Genomic DNA, 25,649 nt, shown 5'->3' with positions numbered 1-25,649 from the left:
GTCAGAAGGCTGGGCGTGAGATGAAGCCTTTGATGCGGTACCACGGAGAGTTCCAGAAACGTGGTGTACCATGGTTGGTGAGCCCACGTGGGAGCAACCAGGATGAGAGTCATCGAGTGCTGCCTGAGTTTGCGTGCCACCAGCGGTATCAGAGGTGCTGGGGGAAAAGCGTACGCAAATCTGCCTGACCAGTTCATCCATATTGCATTGCCCTGCGATTGCGGGTGTGGGAACCTGGCGGCGAAGCTTTGGCATTTTGCGTTCTCCTTTGTGGCGAACAGGTCTATCTCTGGATGACCCCACCTTTGGAAGTACGGTTGGGTGTATCTGCCACTCGTGCATCTGGTCCGCCATCTGGTTGTCCTTGCCCAGGAGATGCTCTGCCATGAGGAAGATGTTCCTCTGAATGGCCCACTTCCACATGCTCTGAGCCAGATGAGACAGCTGCGGAGAGTGTGTGACAGCTGCGGAGAGTGTGTGTCCCCCTGCTTTTGGATGTAGTACATGGCCGTCATGTTGTCTGTCTTGTTGCACAGATGTACTTTGAAGGCTTTCAAGGCCATGAAGATTGCCATCAGTTCCAAAACGTTGATGTGCATCTTCCTTTGCTGTAGTGTCCATAGTCCCTGCACTGTGTAGTGGAGTACATGCGCTCCCCATCCCTGGAGAGAAGCGTCCGTTGTCAGGATAATCTGTGGCACAGGCTCCTGGAACGGTCGGCCCTTGCAAAGGTTTTGTGGATTCCACCAATGCAGAGAGTTGTATGCCCGACCGCTCACCAACACTAGGTCTGTCAGTTGCCCATGAGCCTGAGTCCACTGACGTGCTAGGCACTCCTGAAGCGGACGCATATGTAGTCTCGCGTGCGGGACGATGGAGATGCAGGAGGCCATCATGCCTATCAACTGCATGAACACTTTCGCTGGAAGCGAGTGCTGAGGTCTGAATCGTTGGATCAGCGCTTGGATACTGGCGATTCTCTCTGAATTTGGCTGCGCAGTGGCCGCCAGAGTGTCTACTGTCGCGCCCAGATACTGCCGTACATGGGTGGGCTGGAGATGGGATTTTGGATAGTTCCGCGAGTATCCCAGATCGTGCAGGAGGTGAATTGTGCGGGACACGTGGTCCGCGCACTGCTGTTCTGTCTTTGCCTGAATTAGCCAGTCGTCCAGATAGGGATAGACGTGGACGTTCTGGCGTCGTAGATGCGCTGCCACAGTCGCCAGGCACTTTGTAAAGACCCTTGGCGCTGTGGTGACCCCGAAAGGCAGAACCCTGAACTGGTAGTGCTGGTCTTGAATCATGAATCTGAGGTACTTCCTGTGGGAAGGATGCAGGGGGATATGAAAGTACGCATCCTTCAGATCTAGCGTAGCCAGGAAGTCCCCTTGTTGAAGCAGGGGGAGAACCTGCTGCAACGTGAGCATATGGAAGTGCTCCGATAGAATGTACCAGTTGAGGGGCCTGAGGTCCAAGATGGGTCTTAGGGATCCGTCCTTTTTGGGGATTAGAAAGTACAGAGAGTAAACCCCTGTTCCCCTTTCCTGCAGTGGGACGAGCTCTATTGCCCCTTTTTGCAGCATGACTTGAACCTCCTGCTGCAACAAGTGCCGGACATAGGACGGCTCCTTGGGGGTATGTTTGGTGGAGTGGAAGTAAGTTCCAGACAGTAACCGTACTGGATAAGAGACTTGACCCACCTGTCCGTGGTGATGGATTTCCACGCGGGCAGGAACTGCTGGAGTCTCCCCCCGACTGGTGTTGTGTGGTCGGGGGGCAGTGACAAGGCGTCACTGTTTGTTGGCGGTGGAGGACCTGGAGCTGTTGTTTCCACGTCCCCTGCCTTTAACGTTGTTGCCCCTGTAACCACCTCTACCCTTGTTGGTGTATGAGGTCTGGGTGTTGGTCTTGTAATACTGTGTGGACTGTGATGCCTGACCCCTTGAGGTGCCTCTGTTATTGGAGCGGCGAAAGGAACCACCCCGAAACTGCTGAGACTGGAGGGCCCCCATAGACTTGGCGGTGTCCGTGTCTTTCTTCATTTTTTCAAGTGTCGCATCCACCTCGGGGCCAAACAGGTGGTCAGGATTAACTGTTTGGTTCAGGATGGTTGTCTGTATATCTGGTTTGAATCCTGATATTCTAAGCCATGCATGTCTCCTCAGCAACACGCTAGTGTTGATTGCCCTGGAGGCGGTATCAGCCACGTCCAGCGCACATTTGATGGAAGCGTTGGTGACCAGCTTCCCCTCCTGAATCAACATCTCCCCTGCCTCCTTGTACTGATCAGGCAAGTGCTGCAGAAGTGTTTCTAGGGTGCGCCCTATCGTAGCGTGCAAGTAGGGCCTGCGTGTTCGAAATGCGCCAAATATTAGCTGCCTGTGCAGCAATCCTTTTCCCTGAGGCTTCAAATATTTTCGACTCTTTGTCTGGGGGAGGAGCGTCACCCGTGGTCTGCGAGTTCGCCCGCTTACGTGCGTTGGATACCACCAAAGAATCCAGTGGCAAGTGCCCCTTGATGTAAGTTGGATCCGAGGGCGCTGCCTTGTATTTTTATCAATACGAGGATTGATGACTCGCGCCCGAGTGGGCTCCTTGAAAACCTCTGGCGCATGTTTCAGCACTCCCTTTAGCATAGGCAATGTCTTGACTGACTTCTCAGCCACTGAGAAAGTGTCAAACAAAAAGTCGACATCCACAGGATCTGATTGAAGGTCAACATCATGATTAGCTGCAGCCCTCTCAATCAGAGCGTTGAAGGCTGCAGAGTCCTCCGTTGGAGAAGTCTTTGCTGCAAAAAGCTGCGGTTCATGACCCGACTGAGGGTCCTCAGGGTCGCCTCCGGCAGTCCAAGGTTCATGCACCTCCTCTGGATCCGAGTATGCTGGGTAGTTGTACTCGTCCTCTTCATCTCCGACACCTTCCCCGGCGTTTGAATGCGTCGGTGAAAGTTCTAAATTATGTGGAGATGCAGGCTCTATAGGGGCAGAAGTACCCGCAGAGTCCTTCTTGTTTTTGAGTGGAATACGATAAGGCTCCAACACCGGCTCCGTGGTGATCTTCCGTTTGAGGAGAGAGAGCTTCCCGGTGTTGGCGTTGATGATAACCTCTCGACGTTCCTCATCTGCGAGCGGCTGGAGCCGAGGCTTCGGCACCACCAAGGACGCCTTGGGCGTTGACACCACCTTCAAAGGCACCCCGGCCCCATGCTTCGGAGCGAAAGCCTTCGGCGTCGTCTTCGGCGGCAGCGTGTAGCGGATAGGCGTCTGCGCCTTTGCCGGCTTCGGTGTAGGCTTCGGCACCACATCCTTCGGTTCGGGAGCCTCAGCGTCCTTCCGAATCCTCTGCAGGGACTCGACGACCTTTTTGGCTAAGGCCGGTGAGGGCTGGACCGGCTCGAGCGATTTCCCCGAGTCCGGAGTTGGGTCGGCGAAAGGCACGGTCTTCGGAGCCGACATCACCATCCTTGGCCTTCACGGCCGGAGTCGGCGCAGCCAGAGCTTCGGCGTCGCCCTGACGCTTCTTCGGAGCCTTCTTCGGGTCATCGACCTCGACCACCTTCGGCGCCGACGCGGCCGCGTCGGTCGTCTTCACCTTCGGCTTCGACACCGGGGTCTTCGGGTCGGCCATCTTGGCGTGGCTCTTGCTGTCGGCCATTTTGAATTTCTTTGACTTCGAGGCCTCCGGAGCCTTCTGTCCCACCAGAGCGACTTTCACTTTCGGTTTCGAAACCGTTGGTGTGGACCCCGATGGCTTCTCTTTCGTTTTCTTTAACGGGAGTGGCACATCAGAAACGTCCGTGGCCGGGCCCGTAGGCGAGACCGTGGGACAATTAACAAGGTCTTGGGTGAGGCCCGAAGGCGATCCCTCGACCTGGGCCGTATAATGGGGGTTGACCCCCGAGTCAGTCTGAGGATGCTCCTCCTCTGAGCTATCCTCTACAGTGGCAATGGCCCCATCGTCGTCCCCTACCTCACCGACGACTTCATCAAACTCCTCATCTCCCGCGTCGTAGTTTTCTTCCTCCGACGCCGGGCTAGAGTCCGAAACTTGAAAGACATTGTCGGCTCCAACGTCTTCTTCGAAGATGTTGTCTGGCGGGGGCGCTGATAACTGGGCCTGAAGCCTAGCGGCCCGACGAAGCTTGAGCGTCTTCTTACACCGGAACTTTGAACAGGCCATACACCTGGTCTCATCATGGTCCGGCGACAGACATTTGTTGCACACTAGGTGCACGTCGAGGTGTGAATACTTGGAGGTGCACACCGGGCACCTCTTGAACGGTGTTCGTTCCATGTCTGGAGCGTCGTGTAGGCCCGTCCGCGCCGACAGCACGCGGAAGGGCAGCGGGAGTTCGGAGCTGAAGAATAGTCAAACCCGAACGAAAAACGATACCGACGCCAAGCCTAAAGACCTTTTGGTCTCAAGATAGGAAAGTTAAACTATTATCGATTCCGACAGAGGGAACCGAAACACATCCGAACCCAATGGCGGAAAAAAACAATCTGGGGATGGAGGCGATGCCCATGCGCACTGTAGTCCAGGGGAGGAGCCACCTATCTCGTGATACTTTGAAGACTCTTCCAGGACAACAATGTGCAATCATCCGGACCCAACACTAGGCGGCGATCTATGCACAGATATGAATTCAGCAGCCCACATGCCTCGAACATTTGATTACTGTTAAGTGGTTATACTACATCTGGCAGGACTTTTGGGCCAATTCTGAGGATCACCCTGTCCCTATGCACCTGACTGAAAGGTTCTCCCATGGTTAAAAATTGCAACTCACTAATGTGGCTGAGGGAGGCGACTATCAAGAATGCCTACTTCATGACCAGAAGTGCAGATTACAGGAGTATAGTTACTCACAGGGTGAGCCCATTAGCCTTGTGAGAACTAAATTCAAGTTCAACACAGGGGCTGGAGTCATATTTGAACATACAACTGTCATAAGAACCTTCATGACAGCTTTAACAGCAGAGATGTTGAGAAAAGACATGTTCCCTGTTCTGAATGTATGCTACAACTGTGTCCTGATGTATACCGAAATATATGTTAACCCTGCTTTCTGGAGATACAATAGCTAGCTCATAATGTCCGAGACAGACTTTCAGGTGGTCTGTGTGTTTAGTGCTGAAGTAGTGGACAAACATTTTCCACTTTAAGGCAAGGCGTGCACAGTGGCCTTGCACACAATGAGCATACTCTCCTCTGGGAGATTGAAGTATCAGAAAAAGAGGATTCAAGATTCCAAATCACTAAGTGGAGCAGTTTGGGGTTTCGCCTGGGTTGGCTGGTCCGGGTAGCACCAGTAGGATGATAGCTATGGACACTTTCCTCATTCTATTCACCATGTATTGAATGAGAGGGAGAAGAAAAGCACAAGCAAATAGGCCACACCAGTTCATCCACAGTGCTTTGCCCATGGATTGTGGGTACCTGGGTACCTGCGAGCAAAGTTGTTTTGTTATTTTGCATTTTCAGAGGTGGCAAACAGGTCGATGGTCAGGGTGCCCCATTGATGGAAGTACTATTGGAGGAGACTTTTGGGGTCAGCACCCATTTGTGGACTTTCGGTTGTGTTCTGCTTATGATGTTTGTAAAGGTTGCCGCCCCCAGCAAATGCTTTAAGAGTGGATTGTTACAATAGCTCAATGCCAAATCTATGTTGTAGTCCAACATATACAATCAATCAATCAATCAGTGACACTTATAAAGCGCGCTACATACCCGTAGGGTCTCAAGGCGCTGGGGAGGGGGGGTGCCGCTACTGCTCGAACAGCCAGGTCTTCAGCTTCTTCCTGAAGGAGAGGTGGTCTTGGGTTAGGCGTAGGTCGGACGGGAGGGAGTTCCAGGTCTTGGCGGCCAGGTAGGAGAAGGACCTTCCTCCTGTAGTCGCTCTTCGGATGCGGGGGACGGCGGCGAGGGCGTGGTTGGCTGATCGGAGGTGGCGTTTGGGAGCGTAGAAGTTGACTCGGCTGTTGAGGTAGCTCGGGCCTTGGTCGTGTAGGGCTTTGTGTGCGTGGGTGAGGAGGCGGAAGGTGATTCTCTTGTTGATGGGGAGCCAGTGAAGGTCTCTCAGATGTCCGGAGATGTGGCTGGACCGTGGGATGTCGAGGATGAGTCTGGCTGAGGCGTTTTGGATCCGCTGGAGTCTCTTCTGGAGCTTGGCGGTGGTCCCGGCGTAGAGGGCGTTGCCGTAGTCTAGTCGGCTGGTGACGAGGGCCTGGGTGACGGTCTTCCTGGTCTCTGAGGGGATCCACCAGAAGATCTTCCGTAGCATGCGTAGGATGTTGAAGCAAGCCGAGGAGACGCTGTTGACTTGTCTGGTCATGGAGAGGGAGGAGTCCAGGATGAAGCCCAGGTTTCGTGCATGGTCTGTCGGTTTGGGTGCGGTGCCCAGGGCGGGGGGCCACCAGGAGTCGTCCCAGGCGGAGGGTGAAGAGCACAGGATGAGGACCTCCGTCTTGTCCGAGTTCAGTTTCAGGCGGCTGGTCGTCATCCACTCGGCTACCTCTTTCATCCCCTCGTGCAGGTTGGCTCTGGCGGCGGCGGGGTTGTTGGTCAGGGAGAGGATCAGCTGGGTGTCGTCGGCGTAGGAGATGATGCTGAGGTGGTGTTTGCGTACGATGGCCGCGAGGGGGCTCATGTAGACGTTGAAGAGGGTGGGGCTCAGTGATGATCCTTGGGGGACGCCGCAGATGACTTCGGAGGCCTCTGACTTGTACGGTGGTAGGCGGACTCGCTGTGTTCTTCCGTCGAGGAAGGAGATGATCCATTCCAGCGCCTTGTCCCGGATTCCGATGTTGCTGAGGCGCCGTATTAGGGTGCGGTGGCAGACCGTGTCGAATGCCGCGGAGAGGTCTAGGAGGATGAGGGCCGCTGTTTCTCCATTGTCCATCAGGGCTCGGATGTCATCGGTGGCGGCGATGAGGGCGGTCTCGGTGCTGTGTTTGGCTCGGAAGCCGGACTGTGAGGGGTCGAGGGATCCGTTCGTCTCGAGGAAGGCGGCCATCTGCTTGTTGACGGTCTTCTCGATGACTTTGGCTGGAAACGGGAGAAGCGAGATGGGGCGGTAATTCTTGAGGTCGGTGGGGTCCGCTGTTGGTTTCTTGAGGATGATCCTGTTCAGGTGAAAAGGGGGCTGAAACAAGAAACTAACATGCATATATTGTGCCCCCTCCACTATGAATTGAATTATTACTTCGGTCGACGTGTAGACATTACACGGACCGTAGGGCAATTAAGGCCACTGATTTGTGTCTTGATGTGCTCTTCCACTCCTCACTCTTAAGACCCCCTTCTATCACTCTCACTTCCTAATGATTTTAGTCTTGTAGTAGTGTCTGTCTATCCATTATTTCAAAATAACCATCTGTGAACTTACAGGCAGAGAATATACTCTGACAGACAAGACATTTGATTTATCATGGATTCTTTTTATCTGGTTGTTCCATGTATTGATTCTTAGTACAAAAAGAAAACATTTGTTTGTCTAGCATTAGTTGCAATACTAACACATAGGAATTGTGACCTACAGTTCTTACTGAAAGTCATTTACGTACATCGTGTCTTTTACACAAAAAACACAAAACAATATGTATCAACATAAAATTCAAAAACAATGGATATGGAGGTGTGTTACACTCAGGCAATTGATCCTAAAGGTATCTGGCGGCCCCACGTGGTCATGGACAGGAAGAGTGGGAGGGAGGCCAAATATTTTCTCCTAGCGAGTTTCCTGGTTGAAACAATTTTTTTGAATTTTTACCTTCTTTAACACATATGATTCGATCTTCGAGTGGTGATATTCGCCTCCTGACCCCTTATTACAATACACCAACGCATTTCGAACTTCACAAGGGGCCTGCTGTTTTACACTATGGTCTTCCTTAGGGATGATTAAGGGCTTTGTTTGGGACACAGTGCAGTTCTTTAGAGGGTGTTATTAGTAAGTGTTCAGTCGGACCCTCCCATCATGGAATGCCTTGGCTGCCTCTGCAAGCTGAAATAAGCTCTGTGCCTTCCTCAGTTTGTCTTCTACCCGCCTACGCGGTAGGTACGCTTCTGTCAGGGAGTAACTCTTGAGTCATTTGTTTGGCTTGTATTACGAGAAGACTGGCTTGACTGCTCCGTGCCAACCACTTCCTGGTTTCTGAATCTTATTGATTGTCTACTGGGTAATCACACACCTGGGAGAGTGGATGCCCTCAATTTGTGAATGCAGTGCATTGCTGCCATGTCAGTCTTTGAGGACTGTCTTGCCCTGGATGAGATTGAAAAAACTTGTTAGGACTAAAGAGATGGCCAAGAGCTTCCCACAATACCCTTGGCATTGTGGGGTCCAGCTGCCTTGACCAGTCAATGCAGTTTAGGGGAGCTCCCCACCCTTCTGAGTGAGTCATCAGTAGTAATGGCCAGCTGCGGGAGAGGGTTGAAGAAAGGTGTTGTGCCTAGAATCATCTCCTTCCTAGTCGCTCAGTCAGAATGAGTGTGATGTCTGTGTGGAATGTTGGGGTGCTTGATGACAGAGAGTGGAATGTGAGTGTGCCTGGTGGTGTGTGGAGAATGACAGTTGATGAGAGTGGGCTGAGCAACAACCATCTAGCTCCTGGTGGGACTCTCCAACTGATTTACTAAGACTCCTATGGAACCTGTGAGGATTTACTAATAAACCTCCTACTAGGATAAATTACCTGGCTACCTCTACATTTTATCCTCCTTTACCCACAACATTTGGCGACGCTTTAAAGGAAACCCTGCATACTTTGACCACATGAAAACTGAAGGTGAGGAAACCTTTATCATTCAATGAACTTTATTAATATCAGTAACTAGAAAATAAGCAATTTTTAAAGTGAACGGAAAACAAGTAAAGAACGCCCTCAAGAGTCCCACCAGTGTTCACTACCATCGTGACAGCCTTCCCGTGCGCTTTACACTCCTCTAGTTACTAATTTAAGGGAAAAGGAAGAGATCACGGATGTAACAGTGTTTCTAAAGTTATGTCACACTGAAGACCTTCCTTCCTTCCAACGAGGATTTGGACTGATTGTTTATCTGCATGCGTTTTACAGTGATTTAAAACTGTGATTTACTGAGCCTGAACCTTAAAAACGAGCATTTGATCCGTTTTTAGGTCGAGCCTAGACGAAAGCAAAGCAAAGCTTTGCTGTCTCGGGCTCGACAACTTATGTCATCACTTTGGGGGAATGTGGACAGCAGACTGACACGCGCTTCTCCTGCCGGAGATTTGACCTCGTGGGTGCGCTTTGGCTGCTTGTAACGTGCATCGCGGTGCGCGCACACCCAGCCCGGCGCCGTGCACATCCCCTGCCACAGATTCCCTGAACACACACACACGCAGGCAGGAAGGCACACACACACACACACACACACACACGCGCGCGCGCACCCCCCCCTACTTCCCCACACTCACCGGCACCCCCCGCCGCACACACACAGGAGGGCACCTACACACACGCACACACACCGCCACCGCATACATACAAGCGCACCCCCCTAACCCCCCAAGCCCCAGTTACCGCCATTCTAAACTTCTGCTGCCTCCGCGGGGCTCTCCCTCGGGCATGGGAGCCCCGCGTCACCAGCACTGCTTCTCTCCGTGGGCGCATGCGCGGGCTTCTGAAGACGGAAGTCCCGCCCCATGGAAGGTTTCGCGCACGTCGCCCTGCCGGACTAACCATGCTTGCACGATCAGATTGCGCTGTAGCCTGATCCGACCCAGATCAGCCCGAGGAATAAAGGGGTGCCTTTCGGATGCTGGCCGACGAGGCAGCGCCTTGTGGCCCTTGTGAGCTGGCACCGGGCTGGGCCCGAGAGTCGGAGGTCATCCGGTGAGAAACAGAGTAAACTGGAACTAGGAGCTTCTGGGAGAAGAGGGCCATTTGTCCGGTCAGACACCAGAACCAAATTGCAGAGGCGCTCTCTGTAAAATTATCCAATAATTGTTTTCAGGTCTGCGAGAGGTTTGACTAACTGAGCTACCGACTGAGAGTGAGTGAGGGCAAGGCGAGTAGGCTAGGGAAGCGACTGAGTAAGCCAGTGAAGGAGTGAGTGTATGGCGTGAGTGAGCGAATCAGTGATTGAGTACATGAGGTTAGCGAGCGTGTGAGCAAGTGAGCGAGTGAGCATGGGCTGAGTAAGGAAGTAAGTGGATAGCTGGAGCGAGGGCACAAGGAACAAATTGAAGGACTGAGTACTTGGATGCGCTGACCGTGGAAGTAAACACCGGGATGGTGAGACAGCCGGCGCCGTGTGTGAGTGACAAAGATAGTGAGGACGTTGTTACTAAACGGAGGAGCGAGAGGCGCAAGTATCACTAAATATGAAAAGTGAACTACCTCCAGGCGCTGGCTGGTTTAACTGAACAAGAAAATAAAGCCGCAGATTCAGGGGTGCAGGCGACAAGTAACCTCCCTTGGCGTTCTAAGGAGTGACTGACATGTGCGGGAGTTCAGAGACGAGTCCCTCTGCTCCTCGTGCCCCGTTAGCTGGGCGTGGTCCGGCCCTTTATCACGGACATAAAAATGTTTCGTCACCTTAAAGCACCCGCAGAGCCTCCTCGTAAGCGCCTGACCTCAGAGCGGAGACGCGGTGCAGGCAGGTCGAGTCTGCGAGACTGCTGCAGGGAGGGGCGTCGGCCTGCTCACAAGCCCTACGCCTGACCCTGTGCTCACTTCAAAGCTGAGGCGCCTTGATGCGCCGGGTGAGATCAAGGCACCTGCGTGCTTCCAGACCGTGCGAGGAGTCAACTGTGCCGCACGTGGGATCACAGCAAGTGTATGTGGGGGACACCAGAGCTATGCGGGAAAGCTACAGCGACAAAGCGACATGTGCCCCATCTGTCTGCCCATCTATCTATCTATCTATCTATCCACCCATCCATTCAATCCATTCATCCGCCAATTTACCCCTCTGTCCATCCATTCACACCTACATCCATACAAATGTTCATCCGTCAAGTGTTTCTGACCGTCTATCATAGATGTATTGGTGTTCGTATTCATGCATTCATCCAGCATGCAGTCTCATTCCAGTGTTCGTCATTGTTCCGCCCAGTCTACAATATCCACCCATGCAGCCAAACAAACCGTAGTCTAGTATGTCTGCTCAGCCATTCTGCAATTTATATCAATCCATCATTCAATCATCCATTCAACATGCTTTACCCATTCTGCCTTACCAGCTCTTCAATTAACAATATCTATCCCTCACGCCATCAGTTCATCCATCCAACCATGCGCGCAATATGTAGGATTGATCCAATGTGGTGTTCTGTAGGCAGTATGGACAATCTACCATATCCACCCAATCAAACATCCGTCCGTCTGTCCATCCATCCAGCCATCCATCAGTACATCCGTCCATCCATCCATCAATCCATCCATCCATCCGTCCGTCCGTCTTCCCGTCCGTCCATTCATCCATCCATGTATTCGTCCGTCCATCTTTCCATCCATCCAGCCATCTATCTGTTCATCCAGTATGTAGTATCCTTCCAGACAGTTTGTCTGCTCTTTCTACAGTATCCATCTAGAGGTCAATAAGCTGCACCAACAAAGCCACCACATCTGGTACCCTTTGTTCAAACTACAAAAACCATCCGTATAGCCAATACGCAATATACATCCACTCTGTCTGCTCTCTGGCCACTCCATCTATCCATCATCCCATCCATCCATTTACTCATCCCATCCATCCATCTATCGCCCTCACTCTATCGCCCTCACTCTATCCATCTATCGCCCTCACTCTATCGCCCTCACTCTATCCATCTATCGCCCTCACTCTATCCATCTATCGCCCTCACTCTATCCATCTATCGCCCACACTCTATCCATCTATCGCCCACACTCTATCCATCTATCGCCCTCACTCTATCGCCCTCACTCTATCGCCCTCACTCTATCGCCCTCACTCTATCGCCCTCACTCTATCGCCCTCACTCTATCGCCCTCACTCTATCGCCCTCACTCTATCGCCCTCACTCTATCGCCCTCACTCTATCGCCCTCACTCTATCGCCCTCACTCTATCGCCCTCACTCTATCGCCCTCACTCTATCGCCCTCACTCTATCGCCCTCACTCTATCGCCCTCACTCTATCGCCCTCACTCTATCGCCCTCACTCTATCGCCCTCACTCTATCGCCCTCACTCTATCGCCCTCACTCTATCGCCCTCACTCTATCGCCCTCACTCTATCGCCCTCACTCTATCGCCCTCACTCTATCGCCCTCACTCTATCGCCCTCACTCTATCGCCCTCACTCTATCGCCCTCACTCTATTGCCCTCACTCTATCGCCCTCACTCTATCGCCCTCACTCTATCGCCCTCACTCTATCGCCCTCACTCTATCGCCCTCACTCTATCTATTTTTCGCCCTCACTTTATCTATTTTTCGCCCTCACTCCATCTATCAAATGGTTCAAATAAGTTCTTCAATGTTTCAAGCTTTATTACAAATGTTACAAAAATATGTTAATATTTCACTTCTGTTCTTGGATTTTCGTCACAATAAAATACACTGAACATAATCACAAAAGTTGTTTACAAAAGTTTAAGCTATTGCCATTACAAATTACAATAACTTATTTAAGTATTAATTATTAAAAAAAATAAAAGCCATTGTTATTTGTAATATCAATACATCGAAGTCACGTAAATACAACACATATTGCATTACAAGTGCTATAGGTGTCACATTTGCAAAAGTTAAAACTATTGCCATTGTAAATGACAAAGCTATTAATTTCGCTATTTTCAACACCAACACAAATAAAAAAATTGTCATTTACAATACCAATAGCTCAAACTTTCCTAATGCGAGACCTATTGCATTGCAAATGCTTGTTACAATTTTGAGCAGCGTTTTTCAGTGATTTAAAACCTGAGCCTGACAACCTTAAAAAAAACGAGCATTTGATCCGTTTTTACAATTTTGAGCTGCGTTTTACAGTGATTTAAAATGTGATTAACAAGGACTTACAACCTCAAAAACGAGCATTTGATCTCCTTTTACATTGTAAGCTGTGTTTTACATTGTCTAACGGCGTGAGGATCAACCGCCATCTAGTGGAACTGCCTATGTACTTTATTTCTCTCGTCACAAACACATGAAGATATTCTTTGCTCATATGACATTTCTGGTGGATTACAGCGTTATTGCGAAAGAGGCAATTTGAACTGTTTCTACTCTTTGGTGAAACTGTTATTCTAGACGGCGTTTAAATGTGCCTGGTGAACGTGAGCCTCGTGAGCGTCATGATTGCCACAGTCCTTCCTATCCACAGAAACCTGCATCTTTCATGTGAGTCATGCCTTTATCTATGACAACTATTTTTGAGCAGCAGCGTTTATTTTGATTGGACTGGCTCTAATCATTAATTTATTACTCTACCAGTGTGGGACAATATACCTGCATTTGCGATGTTCTACAAAGTCTGCTAGCGTGGGAGTCAGCTAAACTCGGCGTGGGACACTCACTTCTACAAAGAGAATGAGTACTAGGTAGATACATCGTTTCTGCTGTCACTTCTTTAGTGTGAATTGCAGGGTTTTATGGTATTTGAAGCAAGCATCAGGCCAATCTAACTGCCTTCTATTTCAGGTCAGAGTGTTTCATATTACATTGCGTATAATATAAAATGAGCTCATTCTCTGCGCTGATGGAGTATTTTACAGTTACAGATGTTATTGATGCGACATTTGAATTGACTGTGTGGCACTTTATCACCTCGAGCCTCCGTCGCGTGATCTTTCTATCTCCCATATCTTCCTGTGCTGTTGGCGTCACATGAGTCCCTGCGTCTCTTTTCTCTGGGAATTCAATGCTTCTATAATGTTGTACGAGTTTGTGAGAGCACGCATGTAAGCTTGTATTTACCCCCAAGGAAGACGCTGCAGCCACTGTGAGGTTAACTGATATTTATTTGATAATCTTCCCTAAAGAGCGCCGAGCCTCTAATGCTCCGTACTCGGCTCTTCGCACCACTCTGAACGCGATGCGCGCGCAGCCCAAACATGGCCTCCGGCACGTCACGTCAGCGCGTGACGTGCAACCACTAGACCGCGCCACCACATATCTTCCCTTTTTCCCAACATAGAAACTTTTAACTCACAGTCCGCGCCGTTCATGTCAAAGTCTCGGAACCTTGCTGGTTTGATCACCGCTCTACCCCTCCGGGTCAGACTCTCCTGAGTCTCTTCGTTTCTTCCTCTTCTTCCAAGCGCAGCCGTGCTTACATCTCGTCTGCTCATGTCCTCTCCGACCCCACACTCCTGGTCGTCGTTATCAGTCCTTTCCCCTTGCTGTTCTCCGCTTCTCACGCCCGGTTCCACCTCCAATTGTTCATGCTCGACGGTTCCTTCCTTCTCATCTCCTAAGTCTGCTCCGCCTTGGTCCCATCGTACAATTCTGTTGCATCTTGCCATGCGGTCCTGTGACCACACGTTTCCATCGCTCAGCAAAGCCGCTCTACCCAGCACTTCCTTAACCTGCATGGGCTTGCTGTATTTACTCTCTCCTTTCCTTTGTAGCATGGCCAACTTTACTCGCACCCATTCACCTTTTCCCAATTCTGTATCTCTCACGTTTCTCCGGTTGTTGTAGAGTTTCGAGTAAATGGCTTGTGCCTTTTCCAAGTGGGCTCGCACCACTGCAGGGGACCAACCGCTCGTAATAGTTTTCTCCTTCCACACTCGATTGTCCCGGGTGAATGGTTCGCAGCCCCTCAATATTTGGAAGGGGCTGTAACCTGTCCCTGTGGGGGTGATCCTGTACGCCCACACCATGTGCCATATCTCCCTTTCCCAGTCCTTGTTGTTGGAGATAGCAGCCTGGACCGATCCCATCACCACTCTGTTAAATCGCTCTACTAGTCAGTTTCCAGCGGGGTGGTATATGGACGTGTGCTTGGCTGAAATGCCATTCCTCTGCATGAAGTTGCTCCATTTCTCTGATCTGCATTGGGGGCCATTGTCGCTTAGGATGGACTTTGGGATACCTTCCCTCACAAAAAACTCTTTTCAGCTGCCTCATGTGATGGGTCTTGGAGGCGAAGTGCTGCACAAACTTGCTATAATACTCCGCCATACCTATAAATGATCGGACTTCTTCTTTGTTGGTGGGCGGTGGTGCTTCGCAGATCGCTTTCACGTTCTCTGCTTTCGGATTCACTCCTCGCACCCCTATTTCATGTCCCAAGTAGGTCACCGACTCCATTCCAATCCGGCACTTGGTCCATTCCGCTGTGAGGCCTTTACCCTCTAGGATCTTCAGTACTTTGCTGAGTTTCACGTCATGGTCTGGTCTGTCTCGCCCCATTACCAGGATGTCGTCCTGGAAGTATTGGACGCCGGCCGGGTCTTTAAACAGTTGGCGCATCAGCTTCTGGAATACTGCAGCCGCTGAGGCCAGCCCGAACGGCATGCGGCGGAACTGATAGCACCCGAACAGGGTGATGAACGATGTGAGTTTGCGGCTCTCCGGGTGTAGTGCAATCTGGTGGTAGGCTGAGGTCAAGTCTATAGTGGAGTACCACTTTATTCCCCTGGTCCTGACCAGCATCTCCTCTATTCTAGGCAAGGGGAACTTCTCCACCACAATGCTCTTGTTCAGTTCGCGCAGGTTGACGCACAGCCTGACCTTCCCGCTTGGTTTCATAACTACCACCAGGGGCGCCAGCCACTCCACACACGTGATGGGTTCAATGATCCCTTTCATCTCTAAGTCCTGGAGTTCTTCCTGTACTGCTTCTCTCACCGCCAAAGGCACATTTCTCACTTTGTGGGCTACGGGTATGGCATCTTCCTTCAGGATGATCTTATGTGAGAATTTCTCCAATCTTCCTACCGTGCCTCCAAATACTTTGGGGTATTCGCTTCTCCATCTGTCGAGGTCTGGCCAGACTTCCGGCTCCGTAAGTAGTATTTGTTCTTTGCCTCCCGGATCCAACTTGATGCCCAGGTCGCCTTGGTCTAGCCATCCGAGGACCGAAGGACCCTTCTCTGATATGTAAAGTTTGCAGTAAGCGGACCGGCCTCTAAATTAGAATTTTAATGGTCTGAATCCTGCCATTGGTATGCGGTCCCCATTATATGTGACTGGGCGGATGTCCAGTTTCTCCAGTTCTGGGCCTAGATGCGGTGCAAAGCTCTCCTCCCACAGCGCTCTCTGGACGATGGTGTAGGGCGAACCCGAATCGGCCACCACGCTTATCAGAATTCCTCCAATCAACATTTCCAGGACAGGTTTAATCGTCCTTCTGCCATCCACGCCAAGTACTTGGCCATCCACACTCAACACCTGATCGTAGATGCAGAGTACCGTGACGACATTCTCCTCTGTCCCTTCTTGTTCGTCGCTTTCTTGACCGACGTATCTCACCGTGCCTTTAAAGGCCTTCCTCCGACATACCTTCTCATAGTGGCCCACTATGCCGCATACATGCATTTGGCGCGGAATGCTGGGCACTTCCTGTCGTGCGCCTCGTGTGACACACCTGTAGCATTGCTTCTTGTTGCTTCCCGCCTGTTTTCCCGGGGGGCCTGGGTTGCCTTGCCATTTGTTGGGTCCCTTCTCCGACGACCTCTTGTACTTATTGTCTCTGCGGGGCTCCTCGTCGTCTACTCTGTTTACCATGGCGCTAGGCGCAGTTTCCTTCTTAGTTTCCTCCGCACACCTGCGCGCCAATTCTGCTCTTTTGACGATTACCATCACCTCCTTTAGTGTGGTGTCCCCGCTGGCCCATAGCTTGTCCTGCACTGCTGTGCTCGTGGTGTGCATCACCACCTGATCCTTAATGAACTCCTCTTCCCAATTGTCGTATCTGCACATGGACGCCAACCTCTTCAGTGCTGCCACATATTCCTCTACCGTCTCCCCTAGGCGTTGCTTTCTCTGATGGAAATTGAACCTGTCCACGGATACACACACCGCCGGTCTGTAGTGTTCATTCAGGTCATCAATGGCGTGGGCATACACATCATCGTCAGTGCTTGCTCTTTGTTTTGGCACTAGGCTCTTGTAGATTCTCAGCCCTTCTGGGCCTAGGTTGAGCAACAAGATGCGCTTTTTTCTCTTGGGGTTGAACTATTCCTCATTTTCATCTTCCAAGACTCCTATGAAATTATCAATGTATTCTCTCCAGTCCTCCCACTTCATTAGTGGTTCTCCAGGTCTGGGCAGAAACTGCACCGGCGCCATTGCATATCCTGCTTGCGCGCTCATCTTCTCACTCTTGAACGTGGGTTGTACGCTCCCTTGGCTTCTGGGACTCCCCGGCGTGTTGTCTTGCTCTTCCTTGCTTGCGTGGGCCTGGGGACTACCTGCGTCAGCCCCCTCGCTCTTTTGTGAGGTATCCAGCGCGGTTCTCCCTGTCTTGTGGGTCGTTGCGTGATCTGGCACGCTTTGCTTTATGCCTCTGGGGTCTGTCCACCCCCTTTGACTCAGTTGTTCCACCCTTCTGGGTGCTTCTGGGCTCTGCCACGCTCTTTAGGGTATGGTAGCTGTTGGTCTCTTCTTGACCTCTTGTTCCTCTGGCCACCTGGCTCCGTGGTGCTGCTCACTGCTGGTGTCTTCTGCCCACCGGTGTTGATGTTTCCCTCGGTGCCTCCTTGCTGTGGGGGGGGGGGGTCTACAATCCCACCCTCGTCGCCATTGTAAGGTTGTATTTACCCCCAAGGAAGACGCTGCAGCCACTGTGAGGTTAACTGATATTTATTTGATAATCTTCCCTAAAGAGCGCCGAGCCTCTAATTCTCCGTACTCGGCTCTTTGCGCCACTCGGAACGCGATGCGTGCGCAGCCCCAACATGGCCGCCGGCACGGCACGTCACGTCAGCGCGTGACGTGCAACTACTAGACCGCGCCACCACAACGCACCTGCCGTGAGCCACCCGACGCTAGTGCTTCTTACGTGCCGCCATTTTAAGAAGGAAGAACTACACATCAAGCGCCAGTACCTCAGACAGAGATTTCATCGGATTTAGTTGCAGTTCATGTCTTCGTGCGAACTGTTCTCTCTCCATGAATGTGTATGAAGAATGTTTTTCCAAATACAAGGAGTTACACATTCGTATCTTGATTGCTGGTTAACTTGGAACACTCCTTTCTCGTGCCTCAGTCTATGATTTTCAGTTTGATACAGATAAGTTTTAGTTTTAATCGGAAACTTTTAGTATTCAGAAAATATACTTTAAAATATATGTGCGCCATCTTCTGGCATGTTTTGGAATTGCTTAATCCTTGATTTTAACAAGCCGAGTACCGATTCTTGTTCTAATTAAATGTTATTTCATTGTAATGATTTATCAATGTTTTTGCATATGAGACGGTGTATTTGTATTAATTTGCTACTTTCTGTGAGAACAATATATGCTGGGTATTATCAAATGTCTACATTTACGTGACAAAGTTAAAATTGCAGTTTCGGTGAGTGTATCTCATTACTTGAATGATATTATCTGTGAGTTAGTGCATATTTATACTGGTGAGGGTAACCCTGTAATTTTACACAAATTAGTGTATCCTGTACATTCTTGATATTTACACAGGTTAGGGTATCCCTGTAATTTACGCAGGTTAGGGTATTCCTGTAATTTACACTAATTAGTGTATCTTGTATTATTCTTGTTTTTACATGGGTGTGGGTACTCCTGTAATTGTGACGGGTCAGTGTATCCCATTACTGGTTATTTACACGGGTAAGTGTATCCTGTTCCATTCTTCTTGTTTCTTGGGTGAGTGTATCCCTGTATTTTCTGGTGTCTTCTTTGTTGAGTACCAGTTGTCACGCATGTTTCTACATTTGTGTTATGGTCCTGTCAGTACTGGTTCACTGTTAACTTCACGGCTCTTGTTTTATCCTTCTCTTCTTCTTTGCCGTTGATAGGATCTTTGATGCATAGGGGAGCCTGAGACGTCAGGTTTACTTATGTTGTGCGTTTCTCTTCTTCTTTCTTTTGCTTGTGACATATTGTCTCTTCATGTGTGAGTATTTTCGTGGCACAGGTTTTGTTTTGCCTTCTTTTGAGAGAAATGGGGATGGTGTGCGTGCCATTAAGTTGCTTATATTTCATTGTGCATTCATTGCTGTAATGTTATTTCTTTTAATTTCATGTTATTGCATTATATTGCATTCTAGGTGATCGCATGATTTCATTGCACATTTTCATTATTATTACATTGCATTTCATTGTTTTGCATTATTGCACTATGTTTCATTTTACATCATCGCATTATTGCATTCCATTATTGCATTTACTTTGTATTCCTTCTGTTTCTTTACTTCTTATTCTTCTATTGCCTTTTGTTGTGAAGAGAGAGGATATGTTGTAATGGTTAATTCCCCTCTTCTTTCTTCACATCAATGCTCTCTCTGTTCAGCCTGCAATGAGGAGAATGATGTATGATGTCATGGAATGTTGGTGTGTGGACTGGTGGAGAGCGTATCCCATCCTCGTCGCCAAAATGTTGTGGATAAGGAATCCAAAGTGTAGACCAGGTGGTAGTTCCAAGTAGTTCCTTTATTAGTTTCAGTTATAGTTGTAGAAGATGAAGGTAGGAGGGTAAATAAGATAGAAGTATAGGTGTACAGCCTCACCAGGAGCAGTCTCCCTCTGCTCAGCCTCTCATCCTCCAACTGACGCTCTCCACCAGTCCACACACCAACATTCCACGACATCATACATCATTCTCCTGCCATGCAGGCTGAACAGAGAGAGAGCATTGATGTGAAGAAAGAAGAGGGGAATTAACCATTACAACATAAGGCCTGCAGAGCAACAAGTTGTAGCTGTTTCACTAATGAAGAGTACACTTATGTTTACCCTAAATCAACACTAGATCACCAATAGCAGATTCTCTTAGTGCCCTCTGCTTGGGCCCATCACCTCGTGAGGCATTCTTGAGAAAGGTGAATGTGTAGATGGGTGTGTGGCACTATGACAATGCATAAAAGGACATCCTGTCTGAAAAAAGGCAGATTTTGGAATGCGGCTACCCTTTCTTTGTTGGGATATGCTTTTCCAGGCCGAACCGCTTAGGTTGGACACCAAGAAGGGCTGGATCTCTTGGGGCTGGAGGTAAGACTTCTTGGCACTGATGGTGAACCTATTTTGTGGCATAAGGACACAGATATTTGAGTGTGCGCTGGGCATTATTGACTGACGCTGCTCTTGATCAGACAGTCATCTAGTTATGAAAAGACATGAAAGCCGTTTCTGCAAGAATGCGATGCCCTCACTGCTAGACACTAGTGAAAACCCTCTGAGCCGTAGTGACCACGAAGGGCAGAAATTTGAACTGACAGTGTTGTACGAGTTCCTTACCTTCGGCTGCAGATTCCTTAATGCAAATGCTACTTACCAGTATGCATCTGTTCTTGGCATGTAGGGCTGCTGACATTCATATCTGTGCATAGATCGCCACCTAGTGTTGGGTCCGGATGATTGCACATTGTTGTCCTGGAAGAGTCTTCGAAGTATCACGAGATAGGTGGCTCCTCCCCTGGACTACAGTGCGCATGGGCATCGCCTCCATCCCCAGATTGTTTTTAGCCATTGGCAGAGATGGAGTGAAGAATGTGAGTGATGACCATGCTATGAGCATATGTATATATATGAATGAATACTGCAGCTGCTACAGGCACCGGGGAGGAGGGTGGGCGATATGAATGTCAGCAGCCCTACATGCCAAGAACAGATGCATACTGGTAAGTAGCATTTGCAGTTCGAGGCATGTGGGCTGCTGAATTCATATCTGTGCATAGAATACATAGCAGTCCCTCCATTATCGGCGGCCGCCCGTGCCAGCTGCAGCGGTCTGAAAAAGTGTTTTTAGAACAGCTTGACCAACAGCTGCCTGCTGTTTGGAATGCACGTCTACACAGTAGTGCTTAGTGAAGGTATGTGTGGTAGACCATGTGGCTGCTCTACAGATATCTTCTAAGGGAATGTTACCTAGGAAAGCCATAGAGGCCCCCAGCTTCCTGGTGGAGTGGGCCCTCGGTGGGATAGTGAGGGTGCGTTTAGCTTTAGCGTAACAGATCTGAATGCACTTTACTATCCACCTAGCAATCCCTGCTTTTGAGATAGCGTTTCCCTTGTGGTGTGTGGCAAAAGCAACAAAAAGCTGCTTGGTTTTGCGAAAATCTTTTGTCCTGTCTACATAATACATCAAGGCCCTCTTAACATCAAGGGTGTGGAGCATGCGCTCCGCCAGCGTCTCCGGGTTTTGGAAAAACACCGGCAATTCAATTGTCTGGTTTAAGTGGAATTGGGATACCACTTTGGGTAGGAATTTAGGGTTAGTGCGGAGCACCACCCTGTTAGCATGTACCTGGAAGAAAGGTTCTTGGATGGTGAGCGCCTGCAGCTCGCTAACCCTCCGTAGCGATGTAATTGCTACTAAGAACGCAACCTTCCAAGTCAGAAACTGAAGCTCACAAGAGTGCAGTGGCTCAAAGGGAGGACCCATCAGCCTCGTAAGAACCACATTGAGGTTCCATTCTGGAGCTGGTGGGGTCCTTGGTGGAATGACCCTTTTGAGTCCTTCCAGAAAGGCCTTGATAGCAGGGACCTTGAAGAGTGACAGGTGTTGCCTATTCTGGAGGTATGCTGCCATAGCAGACAGGTGAATGCGGATGGAAGAGTATGCCAGATTGCATTGGTACAGGTGGAAAAGATAGCAAATGATGTTTTGAATGGAAGCATCTAGAGGGTCAATATTGTGGTTAGCACAGTAGATGACAAACCTCTTCCATTTAGCCGCATAACAAGCTCTGGTAGTGGGCTTCCTTGCCTCCCGAATGATGTTCATGCAATCGGGAGGAAGATTGAGGTAGCCAAACTCTAGGACTTCAGGAGCCAGATCGCCAGGTTGAGCTGTTGCGGATCTGGGTGCTGAATGTCGCCATGGCTCTGCGTCAGAAAGCTGGGAGTGAGATGAAGCCTTTGATGCGGCACCACGGACAGTTCTAGAAACGTGGTGTACCATGGTTGGCGAGCCCACGTTGGAGCAACCAGGATGAGAGTCATCGAGTGTTGCCTGAGCTTGCGTGCCACCAGCGGTATCAGAGGTGCTGGGGGAAAAGCGTACGCAAATCTGCCTGACCAGTTCATCCACATCGCATTGCCCTGTGACTGGGGGTGTGGGAATCTGGCGGCGAAGCTTTGGCATTTTGCGTTCTCCTTTGTGGCGAACAGATCTATCTCTGGATGACCCCACCTTTGGAAGTACGGTTGGAGTACTGATGGATGTATCTCCCACTCGTGCATCTGATGGCTGTGCCTGCTGAGCAGATCCGCCATTTGATTGTCCTTGCCCGGGAGATGCTCTGCCATGAGGAAGATGTTCCTCTGAATGGCCCACTTCCACATGCTCTGAGCCAGACGAGACAGCTGTGGAGAGTGTGTGCCTCCCTGCTTCTGAATGTAGTACATGGCCGTCATGTTGTCCGTCCGGATCAACACGACTTTGTTGCACAGATGTACTTTGAACGCCTTCAAGGCCATGAAGATTGCCATCAGTTCCAACACATTGATGTGCATCTTCCTTTGCTGTAGTGTCCATAGTCCCTGCACTGTGTACTGGAGTACATGCGCTCCCCATCCCAGGAGAGAGGCGTCCGTCAGGATAATCGGTGGGACAGGCTCTTGGAATGGTCGGCCCTTGCAAAGGTTGTGTGGATTCCACCAATGCAGAGAGTTGTATGCCCGACCGCTCACCAACACTAGGTCTGTCAGTTGCCCGTGAGCCTGAGTCCACTGACGTGCCAGGCACTCTTGAAGCGGACGCATATGTAGTCTCGCGTGCGGGACAATGGAGATGCAGGAGGCCATCATGCCTATCAACTGCATGAACACCTTCGCTGGAAGCGAGTGTTGGGGTCTGAATCGTTGGATCAGCGCCTGGATACTGGCAATTCTCACTGAATTTGGCTGCGCGGTGGCTGCCAGAGTGTTGATTGTCGCGCCCAGGTACTGTCGCACGTGGGCGGGCTGGAGATGGGACTTTGGGTAGTTCAGAGAGAATCCCAGATCGTGCAGGAGATGAATGGTGCGTGACACGTGGTCGACGCACTGCTGTTCTGTCCTTGCTTGAATGAGCCAGTCGTCCAGGTAGGGAAAGACGTGGACGTGCTGGCGACGGAGATGCGCTGCCACAGTCGCTAGGCACTTGGTAAACACTCTCGGTGCCGTGGTGACCCCGAACGGCAGAACCTTGAACTGGTAATGCTGGTCTAAGATCGGGAATCTGAGATACTTCCTGTGGGAAGGATGCAGGGGGATATGAAAATATGCATCTTTCAGATCCAGCGTAGCCAGGAAGTCCCCCTGTTGAAGCAGGGGAAGCACCTGCTGCAACGTGAGCATATGGAAGTGCTCCGAGAGGATGTACCAGTTCAGGGGCCTGAGGTCCAGGATCGGCCTGAGGGATCCGTCCTTCTTGGGAATCAGAAAATACAGGGAGTAAACCCCTGTTCCCCGCTCTTGCAATGGAACGAGCTCTATTGCCCCTTTTTGCAGCATGACTAGAACTTCTTGCTGCAACAAGGTCAAGTGCTCGCCTGACATAGGACGGCTCCTTGGGGGTATGTCCGGTGGAATGGACGTAAGCTCTAGACAGTACCCGTACTGGATAATAGACCTCACCCACCTGTCCGTGGTGATGGTTTTCCACGCCGGCAGGAACTGCTGGAGTCTCCCCCCGACCGGTGTTGCATGGTCGGGGGGCAGTGACAAGACGTCACTGTTTGTTGGTGGTGGTGGACCTGGAACTATTCTTTCCACGTCCCCTGCCCTTGACATTATTGCCTCTGTAACCACCTCGACCCTTGTTGTTATACGAGGCTTGGGTGTTACTTTTGTAATATTGGGTTGACTGGGACGCCTGTCCCCTTGAGGTGCCTCTGGAGTTTGAGCGGCGAAAGGAACCACTCCGAAACTGCTGACTTTGTAGAGCCCCCATAGACTTGGCAGTTTCCGTATCTTTTTTCATTTTCTCCAGTGTGGCATCCACCTCAGGGCCAAACAGGTGGTCAGGATTCACTGTTTGATTGAGGATCGTAGTTTGGATGTCGGGTTTGAACCCCGAAATTCTAAGCCAGGCATGGCGTCGAAGCAGCACACTGGTATTGATAGCCCTGGAGGCTGTGTCTGCCACATCCAGTGCACATTTGATGGATGCATTCGTAATGAGTTTACCCTCCTGAATGAGCATCTCCCCCGCCTCCTTGTATTGGTCAGGCAAGTGTTGCAGTATGGCCTCTAATGTGTCATAATGGGCCCTATCATAACGTGCAAGTAATGCTTGGGTGTTAGATATTCTCCAGATATTAGCTGCCTGTGCAGCAATTCGTTTGCCTGAGGCCTCAAATATCTTGGACTCTTTGTCCGGGGGAGGAGCGTCAACAGTAGTTTGAGAGTTCGCCCTCTTCCGAGCGTTGGAAACAACCAAGGAGTCCAATGGCAAGTGTCCCTTGATATATGTAGGATCCGTGGGCGCTGCCTTATATTTCCTGTCGATGCGAGGGTTGACCACACGCGCTCGGGTGGGCTCCTTGAAAACCTCCGTTGCATGTTTCAGCACCCCCTTAAGCATCGGTAGCGTCTTGACAGACTTTTCGGCTACCGAGAAGGTGTCGAACAAGAAGTCCACATCCACGGGGTCCGAGTGCAGCTCGACGTCGTGGTTAGCAGCAGCTCTCTCTATCAGAGCATTGAAGGCCGCCGAGTCCTCAGACAGGGACGTCTTGGCCGCAAAAAGTTGAGTGTCCTGAGCCGACTGCGGGTCCTCCGTGTCGCCTCCGGCGGACCACGGTACGTGCTCCTCCTCCGGATCCGAGTACGCCGGATAGTTGTACTCGTCACCTTCCTCGTCCGCATCGGCTGCAGCGGAATGCGTCGGCGAGTGTCCTAGGGTTTGCGGGGACACAGGTTCCACCAAAGCCGGAGAGTCCTCGGAGTCCCTTTTGTTTTTGAGAGGAATCTTAAAGGGTTCCAACGTCGGCTCCGTCGTGATCTTCCGTTTGAGGAGCGACAGCTTTCCGGTGTTGGCGTCTATTATTACTGCACGACGTTCCTCTTCCGCAAGCGGCTGGAGACGCAGCTTCGACACCGCCAAGGCAGCCTTCGGCGTCAACACCTCCCTCGAGGGTCCGCCCTGTTTCGGTGCGAAGGCCTTCGGCGCCGACTTGGGCGCCAGGGTGAAACGGATAGGCGTTTGCTCCCTCGCAGGCTTAGGCGTCGGCTTAGGCGCACTGGTGTCCTGTGCGGGAACCACACTGGCCTTTCGAATCCGCTGCAAGGATTCCGCTACCTTCTTTGTCCAGGCCGGAGAGGGCTGGGCCGGTTCGAGCGACCCCTCGTCTTCGAGAGCCTGTGCGCCGGCAGGCACCGTCTTCGGGGCCGACGCCCCCTGCCTATGCGCGTCGTCGCCCTGACGCTTCTTCGAAGCAGTCTTCGGGTCCGCGACCCCTTTCGGCGCCGACGCAGCCGCGTCGGAGGACTTTGCCTTCGGCGCCGACCCCGAGGGCTTCGGGTCGGCCATTTTGGCGTGGCTCTTCAAGTCGGCCATTTTGGTTTTCTTGGAAGTTGACACCTCCAGAACCTTCTTCACCT

At 50.8% G+C, this 25,649-nt stretch overlaps 1 protein-coding gene across 1 annotated transcript in view; it reads right to left on the bottom strand.

The window, feature by feature from the left end:
* LOC147701684 (uncharacterized) overlaps nucleotides 1-25,649 on the bottom strand; it is a 761,267-nt gene that overhangs the window by 363,881 nt on the left and 371,737 nt on the right. Inside the window, exon 13 of the mRNA XM_086929358.1 lies at nucleotides 15,123-15,465. Within this exon, the coding sequence (XP_086785484.1) occupies nucleotides 15,123-15,465 (343 nt within the window). The remainder of the gene's footprint in view (nucleotides 1-15,122; nucleotides 15,466-25,649) is intronic.

This window comes from Lissotriton vulgaris, chromosome 7 (assembly GCF_964263255.1).
Source record: "Lissotriton vulgaris chromosome 7, aLisVul1.2, whole genome shotgun sequence".
NCBI lineage: Eukaryota > Metazoa > Chordata > Amphibia > Caudata > Salamandridae > Lissotriton > Lissotriton vulgaris.
Note: the sequence above shows the minus strand (reverse complement) of the source record. Positions and strands in the feature narration are given on the sequence as shown.